The sequence below is a fragment of the Plutella xylostella genome, chromosome 24 (genome assembly GCF_932276165.1).
Source record: "Plutella xylostella chromosome 24, ilPluXylo3.1, whole genome shotgun sequence".
Taxonomy (NCBI): domain Eukaryota; kingdom Metazoa; phylum Arthropoda; class Insecta; order Lepidoptera; family Plutellidae; genus Plutella; species Plutella xylostella.
The window spans coordinates 2,319,828-2,346,862 of NC_064004.1; the positions used below are offsets into that span (position 1 = coordinate 2,319,828).

The following is a 27,035-nucleotide window of genomic DNA, read 5'->3' on the forward strand; positions in this document are numbered from 1 at the left end:
TGCGCTATGCGATATATCCTATCGAAAGTATTTAGTGTGGGTGGCAGTGGAATCTACGTATACAATAATCTATGCATGAGCTACCAATTTGCTTTCTCCAATAGCATTGTTTGCTTAAACCATGCTTCAGCAAGGTTCGCTTCACTGAAAGAGCGCTTTCTAATAGCAAAGTTCGTCAAAAGCACCGTTGGTTCACCAAAAGGTTTGTCGGTTACTTCGCTAAAAGAATGATTCTCCTATAGCTCGGTTTGCTAGAACGGTTCAGCTACTAGTTCCACCCAGTAATGCTAGTGGCGCGGTCTCCTCGGGCGACGCGGCGCAGCTGAAGGGGCGGCTGGCGGCGCTGGGCCGGCAGGCGGGGCTCGTCGTCAACATGACGCCCGGCGGCGCCAACACGCTGCTCTACATGTGAGTGGAGTGTGGACAGAAACAAAACACTATCGAATCCTGGTTAGACGACGGCTGGTTTACCGGAAGAACACTCACAAAGAAAGAATGTTCCTCTAGAAGCTCGATTTTTCAAAATCGATTGAAACAAAACAGCATCGAATCTGTCCTATGCGATATATCCTATACAAGTATTTAGTGTTTGTGGCAGTGGAATCTACCTATAGGATGCATGGGCTACCAATTTTTTTTTACGATAGAATGGTTTGCTTAATCCAAGACAGCATCGAATCTGTCCTATCCGTTATATCCTATCCATGGTTTGCTAAAACCATGGTTCAGCAAGGTTCGCTTCACTGAAAGAGCGCTGACTAATAGCGCAGTTCGTCAAAAGCACCGTAGGTTCACCAATAGGTTCGTTGGTTACTTCGCTAAAAGAACGATTCTCCTATAGCTCGGTTGCCTAGTACAGTTCAGCTACTAGTCCTACCCAGTAATGCTAGTGGCGTGGTCTCCTCGGGCAACGCGGCGCAGCTGAAGGGGCGGCTGGCGGCGCTGGGCCGGCAGGCGGGGCTCGTCGTCAACATGACGCCCGGCGGCGCCAACACGCTGCTCTACATGTGAGTGGAGTGTGGACAGAAACAAAGCACTATCGAATCCTGGTTAGACGACGGCTGGTTTACCGGAAGAACGCTCACAAAGAAAGAATGTTCCTCTAGAAGCTCGATTTTTCGAAATCGATAGAAACAAAACAGCATCGAATATGTGGTATGCGATCATCCTATGGAGGTATCAAGTGTGGAAGCAATGTAATCTATACAGGGTGCTGCAAAAAGGGGGTAGGTTTTGGCATAGTACACTCTTATTCCAACACCCTCTATATACAGTAATCTATGCATGAGAAACCAATGTTCCTTCTCCAATAGCGTGGTTTGCCGAAAGCATGGTACAGCAACAGTCGTTTTGCTGAAAGAGCGCTTACTACTCATACTAATAGCGCGGTTTGTCGAAAGCAAAGTTCTCCGAAAGGAAGATTCTCCTATAGATCGGTTTCCTAGAACAGTTCAGCTACCAGTTCCACCCAGTAATGCCAGTGCAGTGGTCTCCTCGGGCGACGCGGCGCAGCTGAAGGGGCGGCTGGCGGCGCTGGGCCGGCAGGCGGGGCTCGTCGTCAACATGACGCCCGGCGGCGCCAACACGCTGCTCTACATGTGAGTGGAGGAAACAGTGCAGTCTTTTACGATAACCATGAGATGATATGAGCTACAAATTATCCATTTCCGTCCTCCAAAAGCCGGCCAATCTACAAAATATGCCTACGATGACCTCTTCTAACCTAACCAAAACAAAAACCATTTTTTATTTCACTGTCATATTTTAAATGGTTTTTCTTGCACATCCTTACTTACCTCTGAAACTCCAGCAGGTTGACTGGCAGAACATGCTTTTAGCATTAAATCCGCCAGATTTACCATTATAAAAACCATAACCGACCACATACGTGGAGCGTAGACAACTTGACGCTAATATTTCTATCTTCTCCCCATCAGAGCTGCAGAACTAGGCAACGCACAAGCGGTCTCCTACCTCCTGGCGGACGGCGCCGACGGCCGAGCGCACCCGATCACGAACTACTGCCCCCTGTATATAGCGTGCTACAGGGGTCACGTGGATGTCGCCGCCTTGCTGCTGGCTTACTTTCCTACTGCCGCTCAGGTATAGGTTTTGCCACTATTGTATTTCGGATTGGTGTTGGTTAGGTGTTAAGTGTGTCGAAATATATTATGAATAATGGTGGACTAAGTATAGGACCTTGGGGTATGCCAGCTTTCACATGAAGTTTTCGAATAAAATATTATCTTATTGTAATGTTATACTCTTGAGTTTCTTTCCCCGCATTCTGTTCATGGTATAGGGCCAAAAACGTATTAGTTTTTACTCAATTTCTATAACTTTTTGAAAGAAATAAATGTTTTTATTTAATCCACAGCAAGAGACGGTAGAGAAATGGCTGCCGCTCCACGCCGCCTGCATCGGCGGACATCCGTCCATAGTCAACCTGCTGTTAAACTACTCTTATCCAGAGTCTATGCTGAATACTTATAAGTGAGTATCATCATCTCATCATCATCACTAAACCATTGCTTATTTATTTAAAATTTATTTGTTTACAAATTGTAATGCATGGATATGATAATACTCGTAATGTATCAAATATGACGACCGAATGGCGTAGTGGTTAGTGACCCTGACTACTGAGCCGATGGTCCCGGGTTCGATTCCCGGCTGGGGCAGATATTTGTTTAAACACAGATATTTGTTCTCGGGACTTGGATGTGCCCGTAAAATGGCAATAGGCTCGCCCCCTATTACATTGGGACTAACATAACACTCTGGCGAAAAGTGGGTGCAGCAATGCACCTCTGCCTACCCCGCAAGGGAGTACATTAGTACAAGGCGTGAGTGCGTGTTTTTTTTTATCATATACGTGAATGGAACAACGACCCAGGCTCCATTTCTGGCTAGTAGGTACCTACATGTATTATTCATTCTCAATTCTCACATATGCCCATAAAATATACATTGCAAACAATAAGTGATTTTTTTTAATACATGCACCGCTGGCCCCAGCCTTAAACCCTTTAGGGAGATTTTTGTTGCGTCGCCGTCGTCAGCCAGTCCAGCCTTCAGCTCATTCACTAATAAAATCCCACTCTATAGTATCTTTGGCACTTATTACTTATATGTATTTCCTTCTTTCTTACCCAGAGACCCTAAGGGCCGACGCTACCGCGCGGCTTTCGACATAAACGCGCGCGACGTGAGCGGTCAGACCGCGCTGTACGTGGCGTGCACGATGGGGAACGCAGAGTTAGTGGAGGCCCTTACGTCGCACACTGTCCCGTGTTTACAGGTAAGAAACAATTGTAAAGAGAAACGTTGCTTATTTACACGTAGTTTGAATATTTGCACAAGCCTGATGGAAAAGATAGAAGAAGAATGAAACAGCAAAAACAATAGCCATATTCAACAGAAACCCATCATCAATATCATCCAACAAACCTAATAACAACCAGATTCTGCCCTCGACTTTTCTGTTCTTATCGTACCACTCTTCGTAGTGCCTTTCTAAGGTCAAAGGAGGATTTGAAGACGTTCAGTGTAACAGATATCCTGTAGGTTGGCTGATAGAAAATGCTTTTAGCATGAAGTCCACCTTTTGTACACTTATTATATGTCATACAAGTGTACAAAAGGTATACTTTTAGTTCAAGAATCCCCACGCGAAAATCTCTCTCTGGCTATCCCGTGACCAAAAAGTTATGTATGAATACAGACATAGACACATCGTTTATTTACTAAAAGAATACACATCACAAATACAAAACAACATCAATAGGAACAGTGACATGAAGAATCACAATAATTGTGGTGAGTATTATGTCAGTAAAATGTATCAGACTCAGCATGTGCTGTACAAAAAATTATACAGCGCTGGTAATTCTGCCAGAACCAGCGAGTTGGGGTGGTACGCGGCTAAAATATAATATTAAGTTTGACGTCTGTGTTTGTTCCGAAAGATTTATGAAATAAGACAGTGATAGTTTAGAATAATATATTTATATACTTATCATAATATAATAAGGTCTATAGTATAGTTTGTACAAATATACATAAAAGTTTAGTAAATATCTTATATAACTGTTATTCACTCTGTATACCTGTATATTTCAGGAGGAGGGCTCCCCAGCGGCGGCGGCGGCGTCCCCCACCAGGGCCGGTATATCCATGGGTATACACGCCATCGTCACGCGACTGACTGGCCTTACGAATAATACTAAACATGTGAGTATGAAATGTTGTTTTTTTGGCGTTTTATAATATTGCGACTGTTGATTATTTTTAATATTGCGACTGTGAATACGCTGTGATCTACCTGTTATAAAAAAACTAGATGGTTATCTGTAAAGAAGCGGTTACTTATATAGATAGATAGAATATTCTTTATTTGTACACACACACATATAGTTTTTATTTTATTTATTAATTTATATTATTATTATGTTTTCCTCTTCTATCCAATAAAAACCATTTCATTTGTATTGTTTTTGATGTACAGAATATTCTTGTTAAAAAAAACACTGAATGTAGATTGGAGAAATAAACAAAAATAATTATTATTGTAACTTTCGTATTTCATTCTATTACTTTATTCAGTAAACGTGAAATGTTCACATGTTGTACTGATAGTAGTAATAGTTTCTAATCAAAATTCTCCTTCATTGTAATATATTTTTAGTACATAATATTTTTATCCTCCAGGATGAAGAGAACAGAGTAAAACCAATTCGAGTGGACCTCGGGCGTCCGGGCGACTGCTGCCTGGCCGCCGCCATCAGGGGGGGTCACGTGAGGGTGGTCAAGATCCTGCTGGCCAACGGAGCGGACCCGGATGGACCCGCCCAGCCGCCGGATAAAGTAAGTCCAATGTTTATAGCTAAAGAATCATGCCTGAATGGTATACCATCACAGACATGTATGACACTTAAATTTTTTACTTCCACTGCCCGTGTCAAAAGGTTGAACAAATGATCAACTTTTGGTTCATATATTTATAAATTTCGGCACGCCCGGTTTTCATAGAAATTGGTGAATTTGTGGCATCTAATCGTATAGGTCTGTATATACCACCCGCAAGGCGACTCAAGGCCAAAATATAACACAAGTTTAAGTTGCATAGTATGTCGGGTGAATACATTGAAAGCTTGCAATGGGCACGTCACTAATATCTTCTGGACTAAATTCTAAAATACTGTAAAACCAATAGATTCTCGGCATTTGCTAGTAACAAACTTTCAGGATCCAAGCAAACGCAAAGAAGTAGAGATTAAAATCAGCCGACTATGATAGTCACTGAGAGTTCAAAAAATGCATATTGTAATTGTGTCTTTATTTAACAACGTCATCTATCCCCAGGTGCTAACAAACATAGACTCGGAGCGCGAGTCCCGGCGCCGGCCGCGGCACTCGTCCGCGTTTCCGGGACGCAGCTCCACCTCGCCCTCCCCGGCCCGGAGCAGCTATAGTAGCGACCGTGAGTTTACTATGATTTAACTACATCCAGTACTACACAATATTGGTATAACTACATGCAGAACTACACATATTGATGATATTATTACGACTGGAACGTTCAATGGCACATCGAACATTTGCAGAATCGAAGATTAATAGTGGGTAATCCTGATTAAGATAAGATTTTGTTAGTGTCATCGACATGCGGAAGCGATCTGTTACAACCCTTATCTCTTAGTAATTACTGCTGATGCAGCTTTGGTATATTTCCATGCAGGCATGCACATGGTAAGACACATGTGATGTCATACTTTACTTTCATTCATTGTACTTGGAATAAACAGTTAGAATCTGGTCCTCGCGAGAAGCGGAACTCCTCCCGCTCCGTAACTCGGAAGTCGGTTTTAGGGTGATTGTTGTGTTGTGCAGTTTAAAGGAATAAATAGTGTTTAGGAGTTAATCGTAGTTTTTTTTAAAAAGGCAACTGGGGTCGGTCTCCTAACAAATTGGTGTCAGAAGTGGGATACCAGAGAGGTCAAAAGACTTTGAGTCTAGACGCTGGTATCCGAATCCGAGCCGACACCCCCTGCAAAAGTTGTCCTGGCCGACGGTAAGACCTTGCCTTTAGACAAGGCCCGCACCAGCTACTCTCCGAAGACTCGACGGTCAGCCTCAGGCCTGTAGCCTTGAGCCCGCAGTCAGCACTCCTCGCCAGCACCGCGCCTCGCCGTCATACTCAGGCCTCTCTAGCCTTGAGCCGGCAGTCATCGCGTCACCTCTACGGGATCGACAGTAAGACCTTGCCCTTAGACAAGGCCTGCATCCACCACTTCTCCGGGTCATGGTCGAGCCTCGGCGGCTTCTCTAGTCACGAGCTCGCCAGCCAGTTCTGCTCACCTCCATCATCAAACTCATCATCTCCACTGCAACTTCCTAAATTCCCACGTGAATTCACCGCGCTGCAACGTGAGTCGCGCAGCGGTTCCCAGCGATTCTGCAGTCTCAGCACCGTGTCTACACTTCTATCGCGCCAACTGGCGTGAGAATGGCAACGTGTTTCATCGTGTTTCTGTGAGTTTGTGATCAAAGTCAATTTGTGCTAAAGTGAAAGTTCTAATTTTACTATATTTCTACACAGTCTTTATACACATTTTTACACTGAGTTTTCTCTGATTTTATCGAATTTTTACACTGAATTTTACACTGATTTTATTGCTATTTTTGTGCCGTATTTCTAAAGTTGTCTACAAGTCTAACATCGCATAATATTCAATTTAAATGCCTCCCAAAGTAGAGTCCAAATCAGAAGATAAAATGGCTGAAAAGATAACTTTATCAGTCCTTACTAAATTTATTAAACCATACAATGGGGATCGGGAATCACTCCCCGCATTCCTCACTAACTGTGACAATGCTATGTCACTTGCTTCCCCCGACCAGCAAAACGTGCTGTGTAAATATATTTTGTCCCAATTGGAAGGCAAGGCACAGGTTACCTGTAGTTTAAAAACATTTGAATCATGGAATGAGCTAAAGCCATTCCTTAAATCAGCGTTTGGAGAGAAAAAGGACTCCACGCATTTACTGTTAGACATGACAAGTTGCCGACAGTTTAGTAATGAAGACGTCACAAAGTACTCTCTTCGAATAGAGTCCATTTTAACAAGGATGCAAGCTGAGTCTCATTACACCTGCAAAGATGATAAAGAAATCGTAGGCAGGATAGCTTCAAATGAGGAATTAGCCCTCAAGACCTTCATATTAGGCCTCCACAACCCTTCAATTTCTACAGTCGTCAGATGTAGGAACCCCAAGTCTCTAGACGAGGCTGTGCAGCACGCCATAGAAGAAGAAAAGCTGTACAACTCCAGACCTAAGGCTAATCCTTATTCTAAATCCCCCAAACAGTGCTCCTTATGTCATAAAACAGGGCACACTTCATCTGAGTGTTTCAGTAGGAATAGGAAACCTCAGCAATTTCATAATTCATATAATGTGACCACTAACCAAAATTCTCTTTCAGGTCCTAAAAAATGTCACTATTGCAAAAATTTAGGTCACACAATTCAGGAGTGTCGTAAACTCCAATATCGTAACCGCCAAAATTCTAACACTCAAGGCCAGGCTAATACGCCGAGCCCTTCTTCTAAATCCGCGCATGTAAAATTCAGCGACGTTCAAAATGATAATTTAAACCAGTAAAGATTTCGGGTCAGTGCCTACCGGAATCACATCTCTCAAACGGCACACAAAAATCTACTAAATTCATAAATACATCTCGGTCCGAGATACCGAGTTCTACATCTCAGCAATCACTGAATTCACTGATTTTTAATAAAAATAAATTGCTGAGTCATACACCTCTGTCTAAAAATGACACGAGTTCTACTAATTTTTATAATGAAAATACATCTCGGCCAAGACCGAGTTCACCTCAGCGTCCACTGAATTCACTGCATTTTAATAATAATAAAACGCTGAGTCCACCTCTGTTACAACAGAGTCCACCTCTGGAAAACCAGAGTCCACCTCACATGCCAAATAAAGACATGATGAGTCCACCTCTGCCGAAGCGGAGTTCTACATCTCTGGAAAACCAGAGTTCATCTCAACTACCTAACAAAGATATGTTGAGTCACACTAATTTAAAAAATACATCTCGTGAAAACTCGAGTCCCACTGAATTTACTAATTTCTCACTGAATTCTACATCTCGTCAAAGTGCGAGTTCTTCTGCTACGTCACAAAATAATAATACTAACTTTACTAAATCTACACCTCAGTCCAATGAGCTGAGTTCCGCGAAACAAAACGCGAAAAACATAACTGTGCTTTGTGATAAGCCTAAACAGGTTAAAATACCTAAAAATACTAAATCCACCGATTCTACTATTTTATTTGAGTACACTGATGATTATAACAAAAAGGTATCTTTACCTCACGTTTACCTACAAACAAATCAATCTACGGAACCCCTCTGTTTTCTAATTGATACGGGTGCTACTATATGCATAGTCAAAAATTCAAGTCTGCGCGAAACGCCAGACCTTTCTACGGAAAAAGTAAACATAAAAGGCATCACCGACTCTGATTTAATCATCGAAACATTAGGTACATTCCAGATGGAATTCACCATCTCGGATCAATCACTGAATTATAAATTTCACGTCACTAATGATGACGTCAATATGACGCACTACGATGGTATCATAGGTAGCGATTTCTTTAGCTACTTTAAAGCAAACATTGACTATCAGTCAAAATTATTATCCATAAACGGTGACTCAATCCCAATTGTTTATAATCAACCTACTTACATTATCCCGGCCCGAGCCGAGGCTGTTATCGAGTGCGCTGTATCAAATTACAAGCCCGAGCTTTATCAAAACAACGAAGCTCTGGTCTTAGACCATACCTTATGCGAAGGTGTTTATGTCGCTAATTGCATAGTCTCTATCAAGCCAAACAATAAAATAAACATCTCTATTCTCAACACTACTAACTCAGACATTGAAGTCAAAGATTATTCCGTAGAATTGACACCTATTGAACGCGAACAATTCGATACTAATGTTTGTCACCAAATAAATTCTACTACTTCTACTAAATCCGATCGCGTTAAACAAGTACTAAATTCTATTCGCTGCTCTCATTTAAATCACGAAGAAAAGAAAGCTCTTTTCGAATGCTGCTCTCAGTACACCGATATTTTTCATATAGAAGGCGAACCTCTATCTTATACTAATGCAATCGAGCACACTATTAATTCAGGCGACGCACCGCCGATTCATGTAAAGTCATATCGTTTCCCTGAATGCCACAAGGAGGAAGTAGATTCGCAGATTCGTAAAATGCTCGATCAAAATATAATCCGTCCCTCTGTTTCACCATGGAGTGCCCCAGTATGGGTAGTTCCTAAGAAAATTGACGCTTCTGGCAAACGAAAGTGGAGAATCGTAATTGATTATCGTCGTTTAAACGATGTCACTGTTTCTGAGAGTTACCCACTGCCTCTTATCACTGATATCCTCGACCAGTTAGGTCATTCAAAATATTTCAGCACACTTGACCTTGCAAGTGGCTTTCACCAAATTTTAATGAGTTCCAAGGACGCACCAAAAACTGGATTCACAGTCAGCACAAATTCAAGCGTCTCTGGACACTACGAATTCACCAGGATGCCCTTTGGGTTAAAAAACGCCCCTACTACCTTTCAAAGACTCATGAATACAGCCCTTTCAGGCCTACAAGGCTTACACTGTTATGTCTATCTCGACGATTGTATTATTTACTCGCATGACCTTGAGTCCCACATGTCAAAACTAACCCTCGTATTTGACCGCCTTCGAAAATTCAACCTTAAGCTTCAGCCTGACAAGTGCGAATTCTTAAGGCGCGAAGTAGCCTATCTAGGCCATATCATCACCGATAAAGGTGTTTCTCCGAATCCTGAAAAAGTCAAAGCAGTCACTGAATTTCCTAAACCTACTAATGTAAAACAAATAAAATCATTCTTGGGATTGGTCGGTTATTACCGCCGCTTTATCGAAAATTTCTCCAAGCTTACTAAACCTCTCACTGCATTACTTAAAAAGGATGTTCCATTTGAATGGTCATCAGAACAAGACACTGCTTTCCAAATTCTTAAAGAAAAACTTACCACGGCTCCTCTGCTTCAATACCCTGATTTTTCGGCACCTTTTGTGATTACAACCGATGCCAGTAACTATGCCGTTGGTGCTGTCCTCTCCCAAGGCGAGATTGGAAAAGATAAGCCAGTCGCCTACGCCTCAAGGACACTTAATAAACCGGAAGGTAATTACTCCACCACGGAGAAGGAACTCCTTGCTATAATTTTCGCTGTTAGAACCTTCCGCCCCTATCTTTTTGGTAGGAAATTTAAGATCGTTACCGATCACAGGCCCTTAGTATGGCTTTTTAATGTAAAAGACCCAGGCAGCAGATTAATAAGATGGCGCCTAAAACTCGAGGAATATGACTACGAAATTGTTTATAAACAAGGCCGCCTTAATTCAAATGCCGACGCGCTTTCCCGCTGTCCTGTTAACACCATTGATGTTTCTAACTTGACTCATTCCTCCTATGAAAAATATTTCAAGGATCAATTCACGAACAAAATTCCAACCCTAAACACAGTAATTGAAGAGCATACCCAAGGCCTTCACTTATCAAAGATAAATAATATCGCATGTCCTGTCTCTTTAGACTTCGACTTTTCTTTACCACACTGTGAAGAAATCTTATCTCAACTCGATAATTCTACCGAGCTTCTTAACTCTGAACGAGAACCGTTCACTATTCGCTGCGTCAATGATAACAATAAAAATTACTATTTTCTATTCACGAAAGTTCACCACTACGAAGAAACAAAGTTCAAGGACATTTACAATTTACTAACTAAACTCAGAGATCAACTATTAACAGATAATCCAGATATCACTGACCTTGCACTCTCTGATTTCACTGACCCTTTCTCAAAACTAAACTATACTAAAATATATAACATGATTGCATACATATTTCATGATACTAAAATAAAAATTCATATTTACAAAAATCAACTTATCTACCCGACACCTGTCGAGGTCCCGAAAATATTAAAAGAAAACCACGATTCTACTATCGCTGGTCACCCAGGGTCAAAAAGAATGTTTAATCGCATTAAAGCCGCTTACTATTGGAAAGGTATGCGCTCAGATATTGAAAACTATGTTAAAAAATGCAAGCTCTGCCAAATTAATAAACCGCTTAGAAAATCAAATAAAGCTCCCATGGAGATAACTTCTACTTCCACAAAACCATTTGAGCGATTAGCTCTGGACATCGTTGGTCCATTACCCGAAGCGGGTTTCCAAAAATTCAAGTTTATCTTAACCCTGCAAGATGACCTTACTAAATTTTCAAGTGCTTACCCTATGGTAACAGCCACTAGTGAAGAAATTGCACGAAATCTAGTACATTTCATGTCTTTATTCGGTTTTCCAAAAACTGTCTTAACAGACTTAGGTACATGCTTTACCTCTGATTTATTCAAACAGCTGACCGAAATTCTTAAAATAAAAGCATTATTTACAACTCCATACCATCCCCAAACAAATGGAGCTCTAGAACGGTCTCATGCCACAATGAAAGAATACCTAAAGTCCTTCGTCAACGAAAATCAAAACGATTGGCATTGCTATCTATTCACAGCTATATTAGCTTATAATACTACCCCTCACTGTACCACTGAATTCACCCCATACGAATTATTATACGGTTATAAACCTAACATTCCAAATTCATTATATGAAACTAATAATAATACTACTTACGCCGAATACATACGCGCTCTTCAGTATAGGATGCGTTTCAGCCGAGAAAAAGCTATTCAAAATATTTTAAATAGTAAAGAGCGATCTAAACAATACTATGATGCAAATTCTCGCGAAGTAAAATATAAAACAGGTGACATGGTTTATCTGAAACACCATCACCGCCTACGTAAAGCTCTTTCACCAATATGGAAAGGCCCCTATAAAATTATAAAAGTGCATAATAAGCACAACGTGACCTTACAGATAGGCCGCAAACATAGTAAGCATCATACAAATGAAATCAAACCAGCCTCTTCCTAACTTATACACTTTTTATACACTAATATACAATTATACAACGTTTACACTTTTCTATTTTATTATTTTCAGAGCATTGTGCACTGAAATCTACGCGGACTCCAAGATTACTCCCATAGTTCATAGTCCCGGAATTTACTTTGAACCTACTACTAATATACATTTTTATAATGACTATTGGAAAGTAATTACACACATAGATTTAATCTCGTTAGAACCTTATCTTGAAAACACTGAAATTTTATTACGTAAAACTGAAAGTCTTTGTGATAAGATTCACTCTCAACAGTTAATCCAATGTAAGGATGTCTCAAGTCCACTTGATGTTTTATTGCAAACCAATTATATCAAATTACAATCCTTATCACACTTAATATCAAACAAAACACCAACCAAGGTCAAAAGGTCCTTAGAGTTCGGTGGCGAAATACTAAAGTTCTTTTTCGGTACATTAGATGCAGATGATGCACGAAAATATGATGACGCTATTGAATCTTGCCAAAAAAGCGAAACCGAACTATTTCACTTAATGAAAGATAATATTCATATTGTAAAGTCTACAATAAATAACTTCAACTCTACTATCTATAAACTTAATCAAAACGAGATAAAACTTAATGCCCAAATTAATAATATGAATGAGATATTGTTTGAGATAAAACAAACAGATGACGTTTTATACTATATTTCTAGGATAAATAGTTTACTAAATATAATAGAAAGTTCGTTATTATCGATTTCTAATCTGTTAGATACTACGCTAAACGCTATTCTATTTTCTAAGATAAATATATTGCACCCTAGTGTAATTAGTCCCTTAAGTTTGTTCAACGAGTTATCTACGCATAGCAACCAATTAAAAAAGCGTTTAGACTTCCCTGTCGAATTAAATATAGATACTATTCATTCTTTAATAGATGTGTCACAGCTTAGCTCTTATTACTATAAAAATAAGATCGTCTTTATTCTTCAAGTCCCTTTAATAACAGCTGATAAGTTCATTGTTTATAAAAACATACCTTTGCCGACGCCTCATGATGACTCACATATACAAACCTTTGCTCTTATACAACCTTCTAATGCTTATATCGCCCTTAGTGACGATAGACTACATTATGCTATGTTGGACAACTTAAGTACTTGTAAGATTGTTAGTAATAATTATTCTATATGTGAACTTACTTCTTTATTTTCTACTTTAAGCAACCCTAGCTGCGAATCTAGGTTATTAACGGAGGTATCCTTGTCACTACCTCGTGAATGTAATTCTAAACTTTTATATGGTAATATTGATATTTGGCAAAAGCTTAGAAATAATAATTGGATTTATGTACAGTCCGACATATGTAAACTTACTATTAAATGTGATGACGACATTAATGACTATTCTATAGTTGGTACAGGAACTGTTCAACTTACAGATAATTGTATTGGTTTTTCTAAAACGATTCAGCTTATATCAACTAGTACTTATTCATTTGTTATGAAATCTCCTTTAGGTATTACTTTTGATATTACTACTGATGACTGTTGTAAGAAGGAGATATTTAATAAAACGTTGCCCTTATTAACCCCAATCTCTTTGAGTAATATTAACTTAGATTCTTTAAAATATGCAAGTCATAAAATGGATAATTTAGAACTAGAACTAAATAAAATACAGGAACAATCCCATTTTATTAAATACGCTCCTTATTATTCTACCCTTACTTATATTTTAGTACCTACTATAATTTTGTTCATCCTGTATAAACTTTATAAATATTTGCAATGTCGCAGTTCTAGTAATTCATCTGGATGTTGTATTCAGATCTTCAATCAATGCAACAATAAGAATCTTGTTAAACATAAATCTAAAATGTCAACCTCTTTTGAAATGCAAGAAGTATCCACATCTGATGATGAAAAGAAATCTGTTCAATCTCTACCTATTGCTAATACAACTTATAAATCTTATAATGATCTTAACAGAGTTGACTTTGTGAACTCCTCTTCTAGAAGGAATCTTAATTTCTAGTTTGTAATAATGTCTTTTGATTATTTTCTATTTTTATAATTTGCTATTTTTGTAAACGACTTCCAAGTTGCATTTCGATAATCTTTTACTTTGCAATCTCTGAATTAGAGACTTCGCTTCATCTTAAAGGGATAAAGCTTCGTCAAAAAGGGGGAGCTGTTACAACCCTTATCTCTTAGTAATTACTGCTGATGCAGCTTTGGTATATTTCCATGCAGGCATGCACATGGTAAGACACATGTGATGTCATACTTTACTTTCATTCATTGTACTTGGAATAAACAGTTAGAATCTGGTCCTCGCGAGAAGCGGAACTCCTCCCGCTCCGTAACTCGGAAGTCGGTTTTAGGGTGATTGTTGTGTTGTGCAGTTTAAAGGAATAAATAGTGTTTAGGAGTTAATCGTAGTTTTTTTTAAAAAGGCAACTGGGGTCGGTCTCCTAACAGATCGCACTCGATCTCACTCGATCGCAGTAAGTAGATATAGTAGTGATCGTGAGTTCATATTAGCTTTTATTACTACAACTGGTACAAATACTGCAACTAGTAACAGCTGCTGCTACTACTTCTAGTACTACTAGGGTGTACGAAAGCTGCCTCTTTTAGCAGCATTTTTTCCAGCTTACCTCGGGGAAGGCATACGGAATATGTAAGATTTTTACTTACTGAAACTGGCCAATTCTTTCGTCACAAATTTCTCCGTGGATTATTCCATAGCTTACTTTTAATACAGAATGCATACGGTAAAACCTTTTAAGGCGAAGTTCACGGTTAAAGTTAGTAACAAATAATCTTCTTCACCCTCCAGGCGACATCCCCTGGACCCCGCTCTCCATAGCAGCCCACAATAAGAGTGTCCAACTAATAGACATGTTGTTGGCGCGAGGGGCGTCCGACGCCCAGTGCGCGGCGCTGCGGGAGTGCGCGCGGCACCGCTTGGAGCCCTGTGTCGCCAGCTTGCTGGCCACTAAGGTAAATGAATAGCATTATGCTGAGTGAGAAAGCTTTTGCTTTTTTTTGTAGCCTAATTTGTGTCTCACTGCTGGGCAAAGGCATCGTTATATTTGGTCCAACGATCGCGATCCTCCGCCACTTCAGACCACTCAGTGCAGCGATCATAGGATTCGATACTATTTTCGAAACTACACAAATTTCCTGTGATCGCTACACAGGTAAGATCCATTTTCAAAGCTGTGGTTGTCTGACGGGTTTGCTAACATGATAAATACACATGTTGGCATAATCTGTACCCGTATGATGCTAGCTTGCTGGCTACTAAGGTAACATAGACTATATAATAGAATAGAATACCAATATACGAATAAGATGGTGTGCCACATACAAATAGAAAACAAAAAAAACGTGCGCATTTTGTTCTTCCGTCAAACCGTTTTAAGTTCTACCTAATGGCAACTATTGATACCAATGAATAAAGTAACTAATCTTCTAACCGAATTTAGTCAAAATACTTATGAGCTCAATGGCAAAAGTGGGGTGTTATTTGTCGAGTCGTTTCTTTTGCACTGACACTTTCACTTGTATTAAAATATTATTAAGGAAAGTTGTCACATATCTTAAGTACATAATCATGGCAAAGTACATCATAAAATCACAGCCCTTATAAAAAAAATCTATAAAGACGACACATTAAAAATAATATTTTCTCTACAGGCCTTCCCCGACCCAGACTACAAGATAAACAAAGCAGTAATAACTGAGACAGTGTTCAAGGATCGTCGGGACTCCTCACTCACGTACAACTCTCTCTGTCCCACCACGCCGGTCACGCTGAACTGGCGAGAGCTGAGGTGCTCTATGGCTAAGATACGGTGAGAATTATAACTTGATGGAAATAAATACTGACAAAAGCTTTATCATCATCATTATCTTATACATTAGGTATAACTCACTGCTGAGGAAAGCCACAACATTCGGTCCTCGGCATTCTTCATCCAGCCACTATACCGGCTACCTGTTTAAGGTCTTCGGCTGGAGCGTCCCAATTCCCGATCTTTTGTTTGTCTTTTCGTGGTATCCACTGGACAACTCGTCAGCAAAAAAACAGTTATGGGTTCTTCGGCTGATTGGTCTGGGACAATTTAGCTTATAAGTAAATTTAAAATAATCTACAGTGCTTCTTTAAAGTCATGAAACGAAAATAGACCCCAAAGAATTATTAAAGCGCGAGTGTTAAACCGATTCAGCAAAAGCGGTGAATAGCCCTTTAACGATTACAGTCGTGAGCCTATGTACTCGTATGTATGTACAGCCGATTTATTTTCATGACGTTATAGATCGACTGTACTATCCGTACTATCAACAACTAAATCTAACCTTTACATGTTGTTTCCTTTTCCAGCATGAACTGGATCCAACAAGCGGCCCTCCACGTGAACCCCAAGCTCGGCAGCGCCGCTAGCGCCCTCTACGCCATCACTCGCATAGACGTGTCCAATAACGAACTACGGATACTGCCGCCAGAGCTGTTTGTACTGAAGAGTTTGAGGTCAGTGTAATGTTTGAAGAGATAGATTTTACTGTGAGTGTGTTTTTGGCGCAATGCCAGTCATCAGGAATGGCGAAAAATGTTTGACACAGTAAATTGGAAAAATTAAATAATTGTATGAATGTAATATGTGACACAATAAATTTGTCACACATGAGTGTAATATCTGCCTAAATAAAATAACATTGTTTATTCCCAAACATAAAACCTTACCTAAACCTACCCCCACAGGTACCTAAACGCAGCACAAAACAAGCTAGAACGCCTGCCTACCCTCTCGGAGCCCTTTGAAGAAGACATAGAGGCGAGCAAGACGCGTCGAATGAAGAAACCTAATAAGAAACTACGGCCGGCCGTGTATAGTGCTCCAGTGTTGCAGGATTTGTATTTGCAGGTCAGTCTTTAGTTTTTGTTGAGGGAAAATAGAGGTGATCTGGTGTTGAAGAATGTGTGCATCTGTATATCATTGTCATATTGATGACTATAAAGTGGCATTGAAGTGTTTGGTTATGTTTTTAAACGGCTTTCTAAAATATGATGTTGTTATTATTTATTGTAATATTATCATTTTCTCGCTTAGGTAATTTATGTAGACGCCACTATGTCTTTGTAAAGTAGCCACCGGCATATTACAGATTCTTATATTTCTAGGCAAAGTATTTTCAGAATTCGGTTCTAACACACTTCACATCACACAGTCTTCTTCATCGTCTCTGTTCTTGAATAACTTGACGAAAAGTTAAACCTACCTCTACGTCCCCAGGACAACCGTCTAGAAGAGATCCCGCCTGAACTGTTCAGTCTGCCCAATCTGGTCACACTGGACATCTCGAACAACAAGCTTCGCACGCTACCCTACGAGATGTGGACCGCGCCGCGACTGAAGGATCTGAACGCTGCCTTGAACCATCTGAAGGATTTACCTCATAAAGAACAAGTGAGTTGAAAGTTATTTAAAAACACCTATACTTTGTATAATATCGAATGAGTACTATAACAGCTGTCTAATCCAAACATTTTATTAGTAATTGGTTAATGTTCAAGGGAAAAATAACTTTATTTACCAGGTTCAAGCATCTGTCATTCAAGGGTCATAAGGCGAATGTTATATATTTTACAAAAAATAAGAAGAAAATATTTTTTTCAAGGATCTTTCATAAATATTAGGTAGAGGTAGCAGTGGACAAGTGAAAATAATCTGCCGAAGACACAATATGCATCGGAAAAGACTATTTCTTGGGTGAAGAAAACTAACTGGCAAGCGGAGCGTGGGACGCCCTTGAGCCCGCATAGTGGTTGGACAATGAAGACTTTTTATAACTTGTGATTGTTGATGATTATGAAAATATATGAGTGCAACATTTGTAAACATGAATTTGAAACGTAACTTTTTTATACCTTCAGAATCAACCGGATGGTGCGTCGCCGTCGTGCCTGCTGTCTCCCTCCGACTCGTCGTCTCAGCTCAGTGCGTCCCCCTCTATCGGACAAATGACGCAATTCTCGTTCAACAACTCTCTATCAGTAAGTAATTAGATCACAAGCGTGTGATAATGAAATCCGATATAAATTTAGGTGCGGTAGAAGCTATTACCACCTTAACCCAAATAATGAGACAATTCTAAATATTAATCTTATTATCTATAAAAGAAATGTTTCTATCTATTATACTGATTTTAATTTTCATTGTGCCCTCACTTATTCATGTATGCGCCACGTATTTTTCGGTATCGATATAATTTGTTTTATCCATGTAATAACACTATGCGTATTACGTCATCAACAATAACAATTTCATCATCAGAAGTCCTCATCCCGAAGTCCGTCCATAGAGCGCAGCGTGTCGGAGGCAACTGTCGATGAAGATGATGATGATGAAGACAACAGATCCGTGATAGTGCCCGCCAACAGGGCTGGGAATGCTACGTAAGTTTTATATATAATGGATGGAGTTTCATTAGTGATCAAGCAGATATGTGACCCGATGTAATGAAAATTATTTATGTGCTAAAATAAATTACACCTGTTATATGTGTATATCATATTTTCACCATTTTAACAGCTGGACGGAGTCAAAACGCGTGCACAGATGGCGAGGGGAGGTTGAACAAATTCACTCGCCGCTGATTCACAGTTAGATTTTTCATAAATATGACAAACAACAGAGAGCTCAGCAAAGTTCCTTGTGGAAACTAAACGAAAATACCTCTTAAATTCTATATTTACTATGTTTTAACATCGAATTTAATATGTTTTAACATCTGGACAAAATCTTGCACACATAGAGAGATGTATTGCAAAGCTACCCAAACGCAACTGTTCATAATTAGATTTTTCATAAATGTGACAAACAACAGCGGTTTCAATAGAAACCCTTGCGGAACACCTGCAATTTTTTTTTAATTTTTAACAGCTGGACAGAATCAAAGCGCGTGCACACTTGGCGAGGTATAGTCGAGCCGGCAGACCGCGGCGCCGCAGCGCCCGGGGGCTCCCCGCTGACGTCACTCAACCTGTCTCACAACCAATTCACTCGTGTCTCACCCGTGTTGGCCTGTGCCGCGCCCGCGTTGAATACGCTGAATATGGCGTATAATTCACTTAGGTGAGTCGTTTTTGTCAATTGCATATTCAATTGGGGTTGTGGAAGTGGCTTCAGCGAGTTAAGTATCAACTGAACTTATACTGACGCTTGTAATTCTAACTGTGCAATCGTTTCACTAGAACAACAAACCCATAGTGACTGACTGTATGTTAGGTAGTCCGTGATGAAAGGGTCTAGTTCTAGTGTGACCAACGCGCTTAGAAGACTACTTACATATTAAATATTTGTATAGCAATAAATCTATTCAAATGTGTGGCCATACCATACCAAACCAATCTATGAAATGTTTCTAATACCTACCTTTTTTCTACAGATCTATGTCCTACGTGACGTCATATCCAACGAGCTTGAGACAACTCGATCTCAGTCATAACGAGATAACCTGCTGGCCCAGCTTACCGCAAGTGAGTATTACTTCATCATCATCAGCATATGCTAAGCATTTTTGCAACATCATGCTCTACATCTAACCTTTGGTTTGGACGAATTAAATTCGGCACAATTTATAAATTTTATATACCTAAAAACTATTTTAACATAACGTAATACTTATAATAAAATTACCATAAGCTTCGTCTGGACTACTGGACACAGACATTTTACGAGCAGCACTAGAAAACTCTGTACCTGGCCATCCTCATTATGTTTTTTTAGAAACATAACCCAATAATAAAAAAAATACAAGCCCCAATGTAAAACGGCCCTTAGGGTCAAATCCTTTAGGACTTTTAAACCGTTCACCTGTAAATTTTCTAATAGCAACAATGTTTTTTCTCATAATGTAGCTGGAAAACTTCAGTTCTGCGGAAGGGGATCCTTTAGCCTGCTACTGCCGCACACCAGCCGTCTCTGCATCATCAGGTAATGAGGGTTTTTGTAAATCAAATATACTCAAGAGCAATGAAAAAGTTCCAGTGAAATATGGAACAGCACTGATAAGTGGAACTTGTTCGTTGCTCGTGTGTGTAGTAAATTAAGAACTGTCAATACATTTTTTCTTTCACTTAAACTTAAAGAAGTCCCTCTCCACTACTGGACGTTGGCGGTCAGCTCTGTATAATCCTTTCTGTTCTTAGCTAAACGTCAGTTGTTCTACGCTGGACCACCCTATAAATCTTATTTTTATGATAGCAATCTATCAGAAAGAATGAACAACGAATTCAAAAGTTAACCATCAAGCCATGTCCCTAAAACCGCAAAAGCATCTAAAGTACATATATGTATTTCAACTTATGTATTTATTAAATCGACATTATTATTAACTTCCCAGGCGCCGTGCGGCCGCGCTCCGGTTGCGTCCGGGAGCAGCTGCTGAGCGCGGCGTGTCCCGCGCGCCGGCATCTCACGCTTGAGGGGTTAAGGACTTTGGTAAGGGCGACGATAGTATTTGGGTGCTTATCTGTAAAGTTAACTTCGTGAATTCATATTAGAAACTGTCAGTTTACAGGAGCTTTGCAAGCAAGGTGTGATACTCGAATTTTAGAAGCAAATAGTCAAGCTTTGCGTATCACCATGACGCTTGCCATCCTCATATATACTGACAGTTCGTTCTGTAAATTCGTAGGAAACATTTGAATCAGACAATGGTAGTGGAGTTTCAAGAGACTGATTGTGATAGGGTTAGCAAGCATGATTTATACCTTTGACGAGAAAAAATACTCAGAAAAGCGCTAAGCTAACTGTCTAATGCTGAGTTGCAGGATAGAACTTTAAACTAAAATTGACCGTCCGTATACCCACTGTTGAAGAAAAATGGCAATAGATTTAAGGTGGAAGGTTCAATAAGGAAGATGTAGATAATGATGATGTATTTGTTGCAGATCCTAGCCAACAACATGCTATCCCGCATCCAGCTGACAACGGATGATGACGGTCACATCTCCGAGTCTACTGATGACTCCGCGGCTGATGAAGATGATGAGTGGGTGAGGAGCGTTCTATTATATTTGGAGCTAAAATTATTTTGTTACAGCAACTTGTAGCGTCAAAACGAATTGGTTCTGGTGGAATACGCTATTTTGCCGGCACAACATTTATACCTATACTGCATTCATTTTTACTTGGCAAAAAATCTTGGTTTTAATTACGATAATAAACATTTTTTCCAGTAAACATTTCAGTGGTGTTTAATATTTATATTAAAATCTAGTTTTTAAATAATTTCATATAACAAGACACACAAAGATTGGTTACGTTTTGTGCCAATTACGAATGAATGCAGTGATGGAATAGATGGCTATGTAAAATACTTTATAGCATGGTCTCAGTGACAATACTGTCAATGACATATTGCAGTATAAAAGGTATAGCATTCCCAGATAAAGAAACAATATGAAAATGCCTATAAGTATTGCCAAGTCACTGTAACTATAATAATATAAAGAAAACTAAAGATAAAATTACTAAATGTTGATTTATAAATTTCAAATTCAAATGGTTTAATCGACGTAAAATTTTACAATTACTCGATCTCTACTTACACTGGAAAGACTGCATCAAGAGATTTGTCATTTTTTTACATGTAATGTTTTTGGTGGGATAAGTATTTACTACAGCTCAGAATAATAAAATTTATAATTGCATACCTTTTCCATAAACAAATCTTTTTTGTCTTAATCCTCAGAACACCGGATCCAGCCTCAAAGGCCGGCTGCTCTTCCCCCTGCTATCCATGCTGGATGTCTCCAGCAACATGTTGCGAAGTATACCGCCCTCCATACACGTGCTTACCAACCTCGCCGTGTTGAATATTAGCGGGAATAAAGGTAGGGTTTATGATAATTATTGTTGCACATTTTACACCTATACATTAGTCCTACCCCAACGGATATCGGTTGTTTCGCCCTCTATACACATGTTCTTCAACGTCGCCGTGATCAATATTAGAGGAAATAAATGCTTTGCGTCAAATACAGGCTTCTCATAATCATTATAACATATGTCATGTTACACCTATTCCAAAACATCTGCATATTTACTTGTGATATCTCCTATCAGGCTTGAAGATTATGGCCATTTCCTGCAGTGTTTTTTTATGGTCTATGTTTATATTGTTATTTTATTTTTATTGTTTGTATTTGTGATTAATGCTGCATAAAACCCTCATAAAAACCTCAAGTATAGTAACTGACAATAATATTGCCAGATATAACGGATCTGCCGCCGCAAATGGGCCTGCTGTCGCGACTGTGGAACCTCAACACTGTCGGCTGTTCACTGCAGGAGCCACTCAGGTAGAAATAAAAACTATTATGTTAGCAGTTTTTCATCTTAAACTTAGCACATATCAAATCCTTGGGTAAGTAATACGAGGTATAAAAACGAATGGTATAACATTCACAAGGTATACGCCCATATGATATAAATTTATTAAGTATAACGATCACTGTGCATAACAAACGAAAGGCATAATTACTAAATACATAATTTCGTTAAGAATAACGTTCAAAAAGTATAATTTCAATTGATATAACGATTAAAATGCATAACGTTTATAACATATATTCTACAACGGATATAATTATCATAATGTATAATGCACAAAAAGTATAAAAGATTGTCGTATCGTATTTTCATTATTATTGACGTTATGTGTGGGGAACGCTCCGCTCCGCTTCGCTGCGCTCCGCTTTAGTTTCGCCGAACATGTGCACCTAACACGCTCCTCCTCGCTTTGCTCGTCGTCGCACCTATCTTTAGGTTTTGGTACTAGGGGTTTTGACATTATTATTATTATTGGTGCTATGTGGGGAGACGCTCCGCTTTGGTTTCGACGATCATGTGCACCTAACACGCTCCTCCTCGCTTTGCTCGTCGTCGCACCTATCTTTAGGTTTTGGTACTAGGGGTTTTGACATTATTATTATTGGCGCTGTGTGGGGAGACGCTCCGCTCCGCTTCGCTGCGCTCCGCTTTGGTTTCGACGAACATGTGCACCTAACACGCTCCTCCTCGCTTTGCTCGTCGTCGCACCTATCTTTAGGTTTTGGTGCTAGGGGATTTGACGGTGTTGGGTAATTAAACACAGATTATGAACTTTATACTAAATGATAGTATATATTTTAATCGATATACGTAATGTATGTTATACGAATTGATATTAGTCCTTGTAAGGGGGGGGGGTGCACTATGTAAATGTCAGGTAGTTAGAGGTGAAAAGACGGGTGTACGTTAAGATGGTTTATTGAGAACTAAAATTACATGGCAACCAAATGCAGTGACAAACAATGTGCTAAATTAACAGAAAATGCATAATTTAAGATCATATTGGTCAGTAGGTCGCACATGCCTGCATTAATGCATGCATAAGAGTTGTACTTTGTACATTCTCCCATCTCCAGAATAGAATATAGTAACTAAATTTATAATGCAACAATTATAAAAAAATTAATTAAAAAAAGTTAACTATAGAAGTAAAATAATTAAACTAATATGAAGTAGTAAGTACTAATTGCCAAATACAATCTGATTAAAATAATAACTTAAAAGGAAGTTAAAAAGTCTTTAAATGCAATAAAAACAAGAAACTTCTAAAAATATGTCCGTAAAGGTAAATCACTTAAAATTATCTAAATTATTGTTCTAAATGTCTCTATATTATTAATTAGTCCAAATTGTTCATGTTTTGTCAAATTTTACTAGTCTTTTCATCATTGGTGACGTAGCTTGATCTACACTTAACACAGATTGACTCATAGCGCGACACTGATCCACATTAACACTTATTGCGTTGGGCCTCACTGCACTCATTTCAATGTCACGATTGTTTTGCTTTATTTGCCCTTTAATTTTAAACATGTAACAACTAATCACTATAACTGCTACAACGCCGAAAGTCAGTACTCCGTAGATCATGATGTAGTGATGCAGATCATGCGATGAGACTGTAACTATTGCAGACTGCTCCTTCAACGTTTGAATGTCTTTGTTGATTTTGTCAAACTGTTTGTCGTGTACTTCCATTTGGAAATCCTGTGTCGGTATTGATGTGTTGATCACCTCGTTCAGAGGTGACATCTTCGGGACCTCAATTACAGAATTTTGCACTATCAATTTGCTATTTAATTCGTCATGTGCATAAATAGTGAAGTCATCGCCTTTGACAACGCAACCTTGATGTAATTTGATGAGTCCGTTGCCGAGTAAGCGTTTTGAAGTCATTGCTCCGGGGCAAATAATTCGTACTAAGCATTCTTTGCAGCACGCGTACAACCAAGTGTCACCGTCATGTAACTTGACCCATTTATCACTGCAATCAGCTGTTCGTTCCGTATTGCAGTACGTCACGCCTTTGTTTGTTTTTAAATTGATATTACATATTGAATTGGACACTTGCATATTATACTGTGGGTGATTAACCTTGCAAAAAATCTGTTGATCGTTTGGGATTAGACAACTCGAAATATCTTCTGCGTTCAGAGGGATGATTAATCCTTTCATTACATTAAATGCGACATACTCCGTGGCTGCATAGGTATTTAATACACTCTTTCCTTGATAATGTGGTAGATTCACGACTCTATCAAGTTCATATTTGTCATGTGCCATCAGTGGGATTTTTATTTCCATAATAAGATAGTTCCTTGTCAATCGTACCTGTCCTCTCAGTAGTTTGTAAATATAAATAAAGTTATCCCTTACATCTGGTAAGGTTAAATCTGTAGGTACATGCTTTGATACGAAGCTAAGGTGCTCTTTTAACTGTTCTGACGGTAAGAGGTGCACATCAACGTGACCTTGATACATATTTGTCAATGTATTTATTAAAAATTGTTGTATAGCTTTTAGGTTTGCAATAATGCGATCGGCTGTAGTACTCGCCGTTAACACGTAGTAGAGATGTTCGTAAAACACCTTTGATTCATTCATACGTAACTTGATATCCTCTATCTGTTTATAAATAAGTTTAAATTGTGTGTTCATTATCGCCTCGTTTCTTTTTATGATATTTTGCTGAGCTTCAAAAATAGTAGTTTGGTTTTTAATTAATTGTAATAGATGTTCATCGTTTTGACGGATCTTTCCGATATCTTCCTCATATTTATCTGCGAATCCTTGATCTAGAACCCCAAATAATACATTTGTGACCGAACCTACTGCATTGATTAGGCCTCTCTTTCGTCTTGTAATGTGATGAGATTGCAGAATGGAGTTGTAATACATTAACTCGTTCATATCGTGGTCTAATTGTCGGATAATTAATTCAGAGTGGGTGTCGTATTCTTGTTTGCGGGCGAAGTTTTTGATGTGCATTACGTAATTTTCTATGTCATTGATCCCTTGCCAATAGGTGCTCATATTATAGTATGTAACCAATTTCCAGTCATCTCTGATTAGTAGTAGTTCCGATATTTTGTCAAAGTATAGCATTTTGCTGGGTTGCAGTTCTGTGATTTGAAAGTAGGTAACATTTTCTTGCAATGTTGGTGTTATAATCATCATGAAAAACATAAATGCATAACAAAGTAAGCTTGCAACTGTTATTTTCTTTTTTGTAGATCTCGTTCTTTGCTGTTTATTTTGCTGAGTAGTGTCATCTTCTTCGTCTGTGTCAGTGTCAGTGTCATTTGTCAGTAGTTTTGCCAACTTTGTGATAGGTCTTTTTAGGTATCCTCTTGCAGTTTTTAGCAAAACCACTCTTACGCGTTTGTCAGTTCCGGGAAAGGTTTCAACCACTCTCCCCATGCCCCACCTGCCAGCGGGCAGGTTCTCCTCTTTTATGCATACAATGTCATTTATCTGTAAGTCTTTTTGACTCGTCTTCCATTTGCTTCGTGATTGCAGCTGTGTAAGATATTCGTTCGACCATGTCTTCCAAAAGTCATTACTCATTTTCCTCACTAATTGCCACCTTTTCCTTATGTCAATTTGCTCAGTTTCCGGTTCCGCTACTGAGTGTATGGGTCCACCAATGAGAAAGTGCCCTGGTGTCAAGATGTCAAGTTCTGTGTCGGCCTCAGTCAGCGTGCAAAGAGGTCTTGAGTTGAGACAAGCCTCTATTTGGCACAATAAAGTGGTAAACTCCTCGTACGTCAATTTTTGATTTCCGATGACTCGATGCAAATGATACTTCATGCTTTTAACGGCATCTTCCCAAAGGCCTCCTGCAGTTGGCCATGCGGGAGCATTGAAATGCCATGTCACGCCCATCTCGCTGACGTCTTTTAAAAATGTAGTGTCAATGCATTTTAAACAATCTTGGTATTGCTGTTTCAGGATCCTGTCTGCACCAATAAAGTTTGTTCCTTGATCGCTATAGCATGCCTCTGGTTTACCTCTGCGGGCGCAAAAGCGTTTAAATGCAGCCAAGAATGAGGGTGTGTCAAGGTCGGTCACCATTTCGAGGTGTATTGCTTTTGTTGCTAGGCACACGAAGACTGCAATGTAACCCTTCAATGTGCGTATTCCTCTGCCTTTGTTAGCCTTAACCTCTACGTGGCCTGTATAGTCAACGCCAGTATGGGTGAACGGCCTTGATATTGTCACGCGGGGTTTTGGCAGGTCTGCCATCAGCTGATTATTTTGTTGTGGGCTATATCGGCGGCACGTCACACAGCGATGAAGCTGACTCTTCACTGTTCTATGACCTGATAGTATCCAATACTTTCTGCGTAGGTATGTCAGTGTCAATCGGGGTCCGCCATGCAAAAGTACTTCGTGTGCTTGTTTGATAATCAGCTCTGTTAATCTGCTTTTGCTAGAAAGTATGATTGGTTTTTTCATGTCATCTGGCAATGCTGATTTCGTCAATCTTCCACCTAGCCGCAGTATTCCATTTTCATCTAAAAACGGATTTAAACTTAGTAGGGGG

The 27,035-nt window shown here is 39.3% G+C and overlaps 1 protein-coding gene across 1 annotated transcript in view; it reads left to right on the top strand.

The window, feature by feature from the left end:
- The window catches only part of LOC105382082 (leucine-rich repeat serine/threonine-protein kinase 1), a 97,425-nt gene that overhangs the window by 28,397 nt on the left and 41,993 nt on the right, over positions 1-27,035 (top strand). The window contains 20 exon segments of the mRNA XM_048629739.1: positions 1,938-2,103; positions 2,378-2,493; positions 3,157-3,301; positions 4,123-4,233; positions 4,711-4,866; positions 5,365-5,482; positions 14,923-15,086; positions 15,786-15,943; positions 16,474-16,620; positions 16,852-17,014; positions 17,384-17,557; positions 18,025-18,144; positions 18,425-18,546; positions 19,034-19,225; positions 19,539-19,629; positions 20,011-20,086; positions 20,496-20,593; positions 21,046-21,150; positions 21,849-21,990; positions 22,371-22,458. Of these exon segments, the coding sequence (XP_048485696.1) occupies positions 1,938-2,103; positions 2,378-2,493; positions 3,157-3,301; positions 4,123-4,233; positions 4,711-4,866; positions 5,365-5,482; positions 14,923-15,086; positions 15,786-15,943; positions 16,474-16,620; positions 16,852-17,014; positions 17,384-17,557; positions 18,025-18,144; positions 18,425-18,546; positions 19,034-19,225; positions 19,539-19,629; positions 20,011-20,086; positions 20,496-20,593; positions 21,046-21,150; positions 21,849-21,990; positions 22,371-22,458 (2,652 nt within the window).